At 41.3% G+C, this 12792-nt stretch overlaps 1 protein-coding gene across 1 annotated transcript in view; it reads right to left on the bottom strand.

Annotated features, from left to right (window-relative positions):
- Positions 1-12792, bottom strand: part of LOC148540674 (cadherin-like protein 26) — a 134842-nt gene that overhangs the window by 65440 nt on the left and 56610 nt on the right. The window contains exon 3 of the mRNA XM_088442598.1: positions 11407-11514. Coding sequence (XP_088298724.1) covers positions 11407-11514 — 108 coding nt within the window. The remainder of the gene's footprint in view (positions 1-11406; positions 11515-12792) is intronic.

The raw sequence follows: 12792 nt of genomic DNA, 5'->3' as shown, positions 1-12792 counted from the left end.
GCAACTGGTCACATAATTTCTATACCTCCCAAGAGAGGTGAAGGGAAGTATTCATCTTTGTACATTAGCTTAAAGTTATGTAAATAAACAACATAGAGTAATCAGAAGAGTGAAGGTGAGGTATGTTTCTGTCTCTCTAACTGTAACGTGATGGAGGAAGGATTTCACCCAAAGGTCTGTCTGTGGCATCTGAAGGTGGAATGAGTTAAGATTGGGTCTGGTCCTGGTTGTCAGGGATGACTGAACTAGGGCCCACAGGTACAGTAGGTAGGCTTTGCTGTGCACTAGTTGCTTATGGTGGGATTGTACTCTATTCTCTAGACTTCGGTCTTAATAAAGTAATTAGTCCTCTGGCTATATCGCTTCTGTAAGTTTGCAAGTTGAATACCTTGTTGTATTTTTACTGGCACACTTAGAGGATGAGTGCAGTCAGACAATCAGGGCATTCAACCAAGGGATGGCTTTTGCATGTAATCAGATCAAGGTGGGAGGTAGGTTGAGGGCAGGGGAAGTGTCTGTAAGACACATCCACATTTCAGTAGTAGAACACACCCCCATTGACGGAAGTCTTTGTTATGTGTGTGGTTATTGTGTGCTTAAATGTTTACACAATGTACAACAGGAAGGTGCAACATATGCTCCATAAATATTAGTCAAAGCTTTTTTTCTTGCTTCTCTGACTAGCAAGATAAGTTCTTTTAAGGGAAGAAATGTGTGTGTACCTACCTGTAGCTCATTTACCGTAAGTATTTTGTCCCACAAAATAAAATCTCCCTTCCCATTTATGTGCAAAAAAAAAATGATCATACAGTGCTAAGTCCACAAACCCAGGTACAGTACTGTTACCTTGGCTCAGAGATCTATGCATTTCCAACTGGTGCATTTGTCTTTAGGTGCTTGACATCACAAAACTGCAATGTTATTTTCTTTATTGAATACACATATATCTGTAGACCAGCTTTATATTGTACCTAAGGGTATTGGGATATAAAAGCCATACCGGGAAACACAGCAGGAAGCCAGAAAGATAATCTCTTTAGCAAAAGTTGCTTTAAACATAAGAAAGTTTTTTTTTATGGGGCTCATTTAGCGATGGAAGCATGTCTGGGAATTTTTGCATATGTTACCCATTTCCATACAGACAAAAAAAAACATATGAATAGATCTGCGTAACTACTTTTTGCCTATTTTCCAGTTACGACTACTTATGTCTGGATAGGCTGTACAGGGGAGGGAAGGGTGGGCAAACATATACAAGTAAAGGAAGGGACTATTCACAAATTGGCTGCTCAAGTAGATGCAAATATAACTGCATACACAAATATATGCAATAATGAAAATGATGATTACTATCAGCAGCACTATCTAGCTGCTTCTTATGTACTATATGTGGATTGACCTTCAGTTGCAAGTATGTCACACATTAGTGTTGAAGCTATAACAGATCAATTAATTAAATGAATCAGTTGCCATCTAATCACATTACTTGGCATTTCCATACAGACTGCTGCGGCCAAGATGATTGGCATTAGGGGATAACAATGAGGGTCTGATCCAGAGTTGCATATTTTGCATGCTCAGAAATAAATGCAGATCTTTGCCTGTATTCAGACTAGTTGGCAAGTGCACCAACTCCGAATCACCCATAGCTGCTCAACATTGCATACGTTCGGTTCGGACACATGTGTGTACACCTCTAAACCAGTCCCTGACTGTGGAGGTGTTACATTTTATTTTTAGACTGTATATGTAACATTCGCTGTGCATACGCAGTCTGCAGATATCGCTCACTTGCATGAACAGCTGTGAGTGCGTACAAACATGAATTAAGCCCAGTGTCCACTCCACTGTCCACTCCACCATTCACAATGCAAAAACCAGCCTACACAAAGTTAAATCTTGTTTCTGCATTATTGTGCTGAATTATCTGTTGGCGTAAGGATGCCATAACTCTGTCCAACAAAACCTTGTGGACTCTTGTCTCTTGTTAAGGATTCCAGGATGGAGTACAAAGGCTTGATTAGACAGTCTTGCCCATCCAGCACTTCTGGGTTACTGGCAGGCTGTGACCCCAACAGTGCTGCTAAAAATTGCAGTGTAGTCTTGGTGGAGCAGCCTGCACAGCACTATCTCTGTATTCTCAGATAATCACAGGGGGTCTTAGGAGCATGTGCTAAGCGCCTCCAATCAGGGCTCTGCACATTCTACTCTGACTCCTCCTTCTCAACAGCACATGAGGTTTGAGGTTGAGAGAGAATGATGTCAGAGCTGTGCAGTAAGGATGGCCATCAGAGGGTTAACCATCAGGTCTCCATCAATGGTTGTATGCTTATAACCAATAGCATGAAACCATTCACAGGAAACCATTAATGGTTTCACCAATCAAAATAATGGTTAAGTGACATATTACAGTAATGATAAAAGGAATGTGTTTTCTCTGGTCTTGCGTGCAGCTTTGCATTTTCACACACTACTGAATCACCCCCATAGACCGCACAGTATCACTGCAATTTGTCAACAGTGACCTACCTTGAGATGTTCAGTAAAACATGAAGCCCAATTCAATGTTTTCTTTATCCTTTGCAGTTAGTTTAATTCTGCGGCAAAAGGTTTCTATGTATACAGAATATGGAATTCTGTAATGCACATGCATGGCCTGGAGTTGCCACACGTGCCCAGTGAAAACCTTTTTCTTTCACAAATCTGCACATGCATTTGATGATAAGGTCACACATGCATAGACACCTAGTAAGAGGGGTTTGAACATCTTTGAACTTGTTAGTACATAGAATGACATCCTCAGCTTTTCAGCAGTTTGATAAATCTCCGAGCTTTGCAGTCCCCATAGTAGAGTGTGGACTACAGTAGGATCAAAAATAACATCTGCAGGAGAAATCACTGATTTCGCTAGAGGATCCCTCTTTTCCACCATCAGGAAAACGCCCCAAAATAGGGTTATCACCACTTCATACATGTACCACTGTATTTTGAGGGCTTGGATACATATTTTACTTTCACCTTAACACACTTTGAGGGGTATTCTATATGGGACCGAAAACATAGTTTTTGCGTTAATATCGGAGGTATGACGTCATTATCGCAGGTTTTACCTTTACACCGAATTCAATTTCAAAGACTTATCGCAGTTTTGAAAAGTCTTTGATAAAAAAAACGGGGATAACTTTTCACCATTGAATAGGTGTCGAAAAAAAGTGCAGAAAAAAAATAGCCTGCACCTCTGGGAATGACATTTAAAAAAGAACTGTGTCAAAAAAAGTTTAAAAAAAAAAAGGGACACCCCAAAAAATGTATTTAAAAATTGGGGTGAAAAAAAAAATGGGAAAAAATTGTATAACAATAGGGAAATAGGTTCAGGGCTATTCTGCAAGTATGCGGCAGGTGTTTTCTAGAATAGATTTATAGCGGCAGGTGCACAAATACAGAATTTTTAAAAACTTACTTTAGGGACATCAAAATATGCTAGTACCCATTTTCATGTACCCCAAATTTGATGGGACCACTTAAAAAAACGAAAAAAATAACCTAAGTGCTCTTCTGCAACACTTCTTCAATGTCGGGAAAAAAACACCTGCTGCGGCTATTTAAATCCCCGACTTTCATTTAAAGGCTAAAACGGGGGTACCCATAGTGATCCCCCATGTTTTTACAACTTTAGGGGGGTCTTACAATTTTTTTAAGGAAAAAATCGTAACTTTACGCAAATCCAACTTCGGAGGTTCCGTTTTCGTTAATTTTATATTGAATACGGGGATAAGTGGGAGCGCGCCCGATACTTTATCGCAGGTAAAAACTCCGATATGAAACGTTAACTTCGACAGTCCCTTATCGAATGTCACTAGACCTCTTCCAGCAGAGGGTACTCTCATTGGATTACTTTATTTCTTATAGTAAAATGGAGCAATACAATTATCGGAGAACGCAGCAACAAAGCATAGTATCCTTTTAAGAAGAAATTTCTTCAATCTTTGTCATACATATCATACTGATTAAAAGTCAATGACTGATATTTGGCAAAATACTAAGCTACAACCTTAATTTTAACAGGAGAACAAATCAAATTGGACAGGAGAAAAGTGGAGTAGATTTGCACTATACATGAGAAAGTTAGTAAAATATGTCACGCTTTGAGTTTTAAAATTTAGACAAAGTGAATCAACATGAGAGATGATTTAAGAACAGCAGGTGTCCCTGCTGTAGGCAGTTTTAAAGGTGTGTCAGGTAATGTACAGAATATGAATAACCAACACACCATCTGTTAGTTATAGATATATGAAATGTTCAAGACTCATTATTACAGATGCCATATGCTGTGCTAGATCTATTTGGAGCAGTGTGTGGTACATTAAGCCCCTCTGCCTGAGCCTCAGGAGAATCCCCAGGTCGACTGTAGGTCTGTGTCTAGCTATATAGAATAGGTATTCCACGCTTAATCTGGCCCCAGGGTGTTATGGTGGTAGCCGGGTGTGTTGGTGTAATCCCTAGAAAAGAATTGGGCACAACTATTTATTGATGGTTTCATAGTAAATGGTGCAGGTTGAGCACCTGACTGTTGGACTCTTGGTATGCAACCCATGTATAATAAAACAGGCCAGATCTCTTAACCTTCTCTTTCAAGTTCAGAATAAGGAGAAAATGATTGGAAATGGCCAATAACCAAGACTACTGCAAACCCAGGATGTGATGTCACTCTGCACATGCTGATAAATCAGGGATTGGCAAGTGGTATAATTTATCTCCATTTTATTAACTGTGATCCACATTTATGAAGTGCCAGCTACATTTTTGCTGACATTTTGGCAGAGGGGGGGCATGACCGAGATTACCGGCATTATGAAGCAGGGGGCAGGGTCATAATGATGTCATCGACCCCCCCTCCTCCCTGCTGTGGGGGTTTGTGTAACAATTGCGGGGGGACTGGGGGGTTGGCGGCTGGGTGGGAGACTTGCCTGCTTTCCAGGGGGCTGGGAGCAGCACCTCATTTTCAGGAGGCTCACGGCCGTATCGGGAGTGTAAGCAAGTATTGCCAGCTAGCATTATGCGCTCTCTCAGCTTCCTCAACATAGCAGCAGTTTGCAGTAAAATAAAACCAACTAAGCTAGGCTTTAAGGCAGGGGTGGGCAATAGGAAGAACTCAAGTTATTGTTGAACTACACATCCCAGCATACCTTGCAACAGTTTTAGTTGATTAAATAGCAAAACTGTGGCAGGGCATGCTGGAATGTGTAGTTCTACAACAGCTGGGGGGGCACTTATTGCCCACCCCTACTCTAAGGAGTACATTTACTGAGAATCGTGTCTGGTCTGTATTTAAACACAGGTAGAAATTATCATAAACAAGGTTTTTTATAAAAGAAATTCGCTAATTTTCTAAGCTCCCATGTTTGACGGGATCATGTTTTCCGATGGTGTATGTGTATCACTCCTACCCGTGTTTCCTGCATGTGTTTCCCTAGCTCAACACTCCTGAACAAGCAGTGAGATATGTGCAGGCTGCTTGTGTGTATAAATGTTTAAATAGATGGTTAATTTTAGGTAAAAAATTATGTGGGGTTCCCCCTCAAAAGCATTAACAACCCCGGGCTCTAGCAGCCAGTCTAAAAATATGGGGAACAAAATATATAGGGGTCGCCCATATTTTATGAGCCAGTCCTGGTTTTAAAAATTGGGGGGAAAATGACGTGGGTTTCTCCGTATTTTTAAAACCAGCACCTGACTAAAACTCAGCCAGGAGACCCTTTCACAGGGTCACCCTGGGCCAAAACACATGCCCTAGGCGCTGTAGCAGACCCAACTGAGGGGGCACCGATATCCAGGGCAGCGTATCTGGAAGTTGCTGTTAAAGAAGAAATGTCCCTTGGCAATGCAGCTTCCTGCTCTCTGAGGACCTCATTCAGAGTCGGTCGTTGTGGCCGCATGGTCGTACGGGAAAAGGGGCCGGATATGCAAATGATGCACTCGCATGTTGCGTCCTTAAGATCGGATCGTTAGCTGGCCGACCAAGGGGAGGAAGCGTCCGGAAGACAAAAAATACGCCCCCTTCTCGTACGCATTATACGTCATCTCCGGGTATATGAGGATTAATCGAGACCATCGAGAACCATCGGAACTGGTCGTAGAGCTTAAGGTTGACCATACCCTCTCTTAAGCACTACAATCAGGTCAGTGTACAAACCACCCATGTCACGTGTGCCATGACACTACTTTGTTAATTATGCACTCCCATAAAACGCCGTTCGCATAATTAGGCACACCTGCGTTCGGATCGTCACTCCCCCGTTTTCAAGCACCTTCCCGTTACCACCCACAAATGCCTCATTCTGTCACTCAAACTACCGACCTGGCCGTGTTCAAGGAGAGAGAAATTTCTGATCGTAGCAGCTAGTTTGCGCACGCGCATTGCGAACTTTATGCATTGCGCAGTTCAGCGAACATCGGTGGCGTACGACCGTGCGGCCGCAATGACCGACTCTGAATGCGGTCCAGAGTCCCAGCATTTCCCCTCTGCATTTGATCACATCTCATCTCCTTCAGTCATATTCACATTTCAAACTACAGTCATAGTTGGGACTCGAATCTGTCATTTCATGTTTGCAGTCAGACAGCTTACTAATGGAGTCATCTGCTATTACAGGGAAGAATGTGAATTCTAACTATATGAAGCTACTTCACATTCTTCTTAATCTAAAATGCAGCCATACCTAGGATTTGAATTTAGCACCTCATGATTTGCAGTCAGTCACCATTCCAATGGAGTCATCTGCTACTACAGTGAAAGCCTGTGAATTCTAACTATATCAAGCTACTTCATATTCCCCTTAATCTAAAATGCAGCCATACCTAGGATTTGAACTTAGCACCTCATGATTTGCAGTCAGTCACCATTCCAATGGAGTCATCTGCTACTACAGTGAAAGCCTGTGAATTCTAACTATATCAAGCTACTTCATATTCCCCTTAATTTAAAATCTAGCGATACCTGGGATTCAAACTGGAATGGAAATACATTTTCCCAGAGTGATGAGAAATGGTGGTGTGTCATATTGACACGCCCCCATTATTCAGTGGTCACACCCCTGGTGGCATGTGGCCTGCTGGCTCAATTAAGAGAGCATGGTCTGCATTATTTATTTTTACATAAGTTTTATTGATGTATTATTTGCTTAATGGTATTTACACAAATGATAAAGTCGCTGGTAAATTGAATTCATAACATTTTGATAGCACAGTATAGAAATACAGTATGTGACTATGGGGTCTATTTACTAAGCTGTGTTATGAGAGTGAAATTGATAAGGTACCAGCCAATCAGTTCCTAACTGCCATGTCACAGGCTCTGTTTGAAAAATGGCAGTTAGGAGCTGATTGGCTGGTACCTTATCACCATTCACTTTATCTCCTAACACAGCTTAGTAAATAGTCCTGTGTCTTATGTTAGAGACACTTACAAATTGTATTAGGTAAGTTGGACAAGTTTCCTCTCAATAATATCACATTGTAATGTGTGTGCTCTAATTTAAAAATATTACATGAATGTTCAATGCAATCAGTAGATCTGAAAATCACAAAATATTTATTCATGCAGTTGAATCTTATACTTTTTTACATGTGATCTTATTACTTTCCAGTAGTATTGTGACAAATATGTATACTGTGTGTTCTAACGCTGAAAGAAAATTGATGCAATTACCAATTTAATAATTTGATGGGGAGCATAAACATTGTAATTTGTGTTGTTATCTTAAGACAACTTTCCGCATTAGATTTCATTTTATGATTTTAAAAAGTCTATTTTTGATTAACTTTATCAATTCAGGATGATAGAGATTAAGCAGTGCTACAGCATTTGAGGGTATACAACTCTGTTTCTTGCTTTATTACAGTGGTTCTCAAACCTGGTCCTCAAGGCACCCTAACAGTTCGGGAATTAAGAATTTCCATGCATAAGCACAGGTGCATTTTGGACCGAGTTTAGGAAAACCTGATTTAGTACATGATTTATTCCAGGAGAAAATTGTCTCGTTTTTGCTTTTACAATTAATACTGAATAAGGTCTATGGGGGAAGATGTATCAATCCGTGTAAAGAGTGGAGATGTGGACTGGACAAATTGTTCACAGCAAACAATCCTCCCCTACCTAACATTTTATAAAATATACTTGATAAATGCTACCTCAATGCTGATTGGTTGCTAAGCGCAACTTCTCCACTGCTTTACACTGCTTGATACAGTACAGTACATCTCTCTGAGAGTGCCTCATGATTATAGAGAGGATGTTTCTGGTAGCATCACAGTTCATCTGTTCTCCCAACCATTCCATGTCCCTTTCTTGAATTTGAATTAATGGGATGTAGTTTAAATCCCGGCTGACGGGATGCTGGTGCCAGCATCCCGACACCAGTCAGAATCCGGGTCGGGCATGCCATACCCAACCTGAATAAATTTCTGCTTTTACTCCACTGTTTCACATTGCATCCATTTCTCATGATGGCCAAATGTAAAAACCTGCGAGTTGCTGCAAGTACCAAGATTTCAGTGATTTAGCCATAAGATTAAAATTAGCTAATTTTTTACAATGGACCCAGCTTGGTTTTCCCTTTACAAAAACTGCAGCTTTAAATCTTGTGTCTTAATCGACACAATCTTGGCACTTGCTGCGGCTTGTAGACTATTACAATTGGGAGTAAATTTACTAAGAATCGTGTTTGGGCGAGTTTGCAATCTCATGCGAGTTTAGCCTGTTTTTCCGACTCGCAAATTTACTAAGGGCAAACACATGTGAACTCGCAGGAAACAGACATCAAAACTCGCATGAGTTTACAAAACACTACCAAATACACCATCACCAAAACTCGCAAGTACTTTCTATAGAAAACCATACAACTCGCAAATTTACCAAGAATCGAGTTTTGCAACTCGCATGAGAAATTACCAAACTCTCAACAAAATAAACTTTTCAAACAGACGACCTCCTGAGGTGAGTGTTTGTGTGAATTTGGATGTGTTTGCATGTGTTCACAGGTGTTTCAAGTTGCAATTAGAAGTAAAACAATGATGATGCCTCTTAAAGGGCCTAAATCAGCTGCATTGATTTGTGTGAAGGAAAAATGGCAATATATACTACCATTGGTATTCATTGCATGTGGCTGGGATTTCAGAAGCTCTACCACCAGGCTGGATGGACCCAGGAGCAAGAAACTGAGCAGAAAATTAGGTAATGCAGGTATCACAAAGGCTGCTCAGAACACTTTTTTTTGGATGTGATTGAACCTGAACGCATTTGCCGATGGCGAAGTCAAACAGATGTTCCGGATGAACTGTAACACCATATTCTATTTATATGACCAAGTCAAACTGGAGCTAGACCCTGACACAGCACGTTTCCACTCTGTCTCTGGCTACTGGTAATTTTCAGTCTGTGACCAGTAGAGTTCTTGTGATATCCCAATCAACATTATCATGGTAAATACAGTAACTTTTTTGAGAGTGGCATCAGTGGGCACCTACCCATATTATGTTGAGTCAGATGCATCTCAAAATTCTCAAAAATATTTACATTTGCGCCAGACATACAGTAGTTCAGGCTTAGAGGCGTGTATACTTAAGGCCTGAATCAGAGTCTCACTGGCCTCAATTGTAGCCAATTTCCGTGCTCAGAAATACATGTGGATCTCCTTCTGTATTCAGAGCTGGCTGCATTTATGCGACCACATCCCAACCAATAGCTTATAAAAGTAGCTGTCTTCATCAGCACACATTTGCATCAGCCATATCTTTGGTGCAAGAGATCTTTCTGAAGTAGGACAGATCTGTGCATAGAGTACACTAACTTCTGAATAGCCCACAATTCCGTCTACATAATCATGATACACTTATTCTATGTGTGAACGGTTGTTGGCTACTTACACCAAATCACCCACAAGTGAATATACTACTGGGATCCATGATTTTGAATGGCCCATAATTGCTGAAAGTTGCAGGTTCTGATACCTGCGCAGTTTGTTCACAGTATCGAGATCTGTACACTGAGACTTGCTTGCAACTCTGAATCAGGCCCTTAAGCTGGGTATACACCTAGCAGATATATCTGCAGATCAAGTGATCTGCAGATATGTCTGTAGATGATGGTCGTTCATATACACTAAATGACCATCATCTTCCGTACACACTTGTCGATGGACAGATATATCTGTCCATCGGCTGTGCAGCACAGCCGACGCTATATGTCTGTGAACGACGTTGTTCACAGACATATCGCTGGTAAACACTGGCCGGTCAATTGATCGACCAATATATCTGTCAGTGTGTACCCAGCTTTTGTCTCCATGAGATCTGTGATTTGGCTTGACAGTATTAGAAGTAAATGCTAAAGCACACAATTCAATAATGTACGTAATGAAGTGTCATATAAAGTCTTGTCTTAACAGTTATTAATAAATGTGCATTTCACAATATCAATATGAAGGTCAGATTCAATTAGTCATAGCAATTAACCACAGGCTATTTGGTTGGCCAGGGCTATTCAATTTAGCCCGCGGTAAGCTCACAGGCTCCCCTTAAAGCGGATTTCTTACAGTGGGTGTGGCAAACATGTTAACCCATAGCTCTTGACACTTATGCGGAACCTATGGTTTAACGCATGTTAACCGCAATTTTACGATGCGAGGAAAAGGGTTTGTAATTGTATAGGCTTGGGTGTAAAAGTCCGAGGCTACCTCTCTTTTCCTCACGCAGTAAATTACCACAGCTAATTAAATCTGGACCTAAGTGTAGTAAATACAAACATCTCTATATTTCTTGTTTACCACTTTAAAATTATTATGAGAATCTTCTTTCCTGCAGTAATCTTAGAGAAAAAGTTGGTTATGTTTTGTATAGAAACAGCCGTGATATGATATGATTTAGCTGCCATGCTAATTAAGTCCTATCAGCTGGGGGGGTTGATACCCAGTAACTACTCAATAAGAAGCTTACTGAAATAAATATTTGCGCAACAAAAATTGACGCAGGTCCAACTGTAATTGAGCCTTTGTGTAACTATGACATAAAGTGGTGCACGTGTAAGGTAATTCCTTGCTGATCAGGGAGGGGTGCATTTAGTTTCACTTCACAAATTGACTTGAAATTTGCACTAACTCAGAGCCGGCGGTCTTTGGGCTTCGTCCTTTACTTTCAATGGTACCTGTTTAAGCCCCCATGTTGCATTGCTAGATGCACTCTAAGCAACGTAATGAATAGCTTTACAAACACAATATTGCCACATTTAATAACGAAAATTTTGACTCCACAGATACTCATGATTAATTTAAGTTGTAAATGAACCATAAAGCCATAAATTAAGTAGTATTATACAAAGCGATAAAATGGAAATATATCCTGAGAGCTCACCGTGCCAACCAGCATTGGGTAAGGGCCAGGTAACTCTTCTCGAAGGTTAAAGGTGTCAATTATCCAGTCTCTCTTTTGACGATACAGCGGTGCTTTGCCAGTAAGCCTCTGTTGGAAAGTTAAGAGTGAAAGAAATGTGTTATAGCTTATCACTTATATATGTATAGTGTTAACAAAACATTGAATTACTTGTTATCTTATATCATTCATTCATCACAGCGACTTCTCAAATTTTACTAACAGAGCATGACATTGTATTGTACTTGGCAATTCTTAAACACATACTGTACTTGTATGTGTCTATAGCATAACCAGCAGTGAGAGAAGAAGGGGGGACAGGTGTGCACCTACTGTAGTTTCTCTTACAATGTATATGCTATAAATACTAAATGGCTATCTCATTCTTTTAGAGAATATTTTGTTAAATAATCCATTACTATAATTGAGGTCCATATAACTTAAGAGAAATTACATTCAAAGCTACAACATTATGGCCCTCATTCAGAGCCGTACGCTCTGAGCAGAGCGCACGCTCTGAATGAGGGCCGGCCTCCATGAAAATGGAGCGTCCTTCTGGACGCTCGTATAGCTGTGGGTCACCACCCACAGGCTATACGAGCGTGCATTGTGATGGCCGTGATGGTCGAGACCATCGCGACCATCGAAATTGCGAGCCGGAGCCTGCGGTTGAGGTTTTCAACCGCAAGCTCCGGAGTGATTTTGGCTCTATCAGAGCCAAAATCACTCCCACTGACATCACTAGTGATGTCAGTGGGCCGGCTTTTGACGGGAGGCGTTCCCGTGGGAACGCCCCCGTCAGGGAGGCACGCTCCCGGCACGCCCACCAAAGGGGGCGTGCTGTCAATCAACATTGACAGCACGCCCCCCTTTGATCGGACACAACGAGCGAAGGACTTTCCTTCGCTCGTCGCGTCTGGCACATGCGCATGACGGAGCTCCCTCCGTCGTGCGCATACTCAGTCCATAACATCGACCCACTTGCGAGCGGACAGCCGCTCGTGAGTGGGTCTGAATCAGGCCCAATGGCTTTTGGCACTGGTACTTTAAATGTCATCAGACTTAAGTAATCAATATAACAAGGGCAGAAGGCAGGACATATTGATTTTGGCTGTATTGGGTCCTATGTTGTGGGGACCTAACATAAACATAGGAGATGATGCATAGTGCCTCACTGCAAGCTCCTGTCACTACTTCTTCTCACTGGGTTACACTGATCACAGGCTATCATTGTTTGAGAGAGCATGGTTCAGTTGAAGCTTTCAGATTGGTTTCCTGCTCTTTATAGTGAAGGTAGTCTAGTTCCTCCTTGCCAGCTATATCTGGAAGTATGCTGTTTTCAGACTGATTCTGCTCTTTATTGTCTAT

This window comes from Taudactylus pleione, unplaced genomic scaffold (assembly GCF_031769625.1).
Source record: "Taudactylus pleione unplaced genomic scaffold, aTauple2 ptg000018l, whole genome shotgun sequence".
Lineage (NCBI taxonomy): Eukaryota > Metazoa > Chordata > Amphibia > Anura > Myobatrachidae > Taudactylus > Taudactylus pleione.
This window is presented reverse-complemented; position numbering and strand designations above follow the sequence as displayed.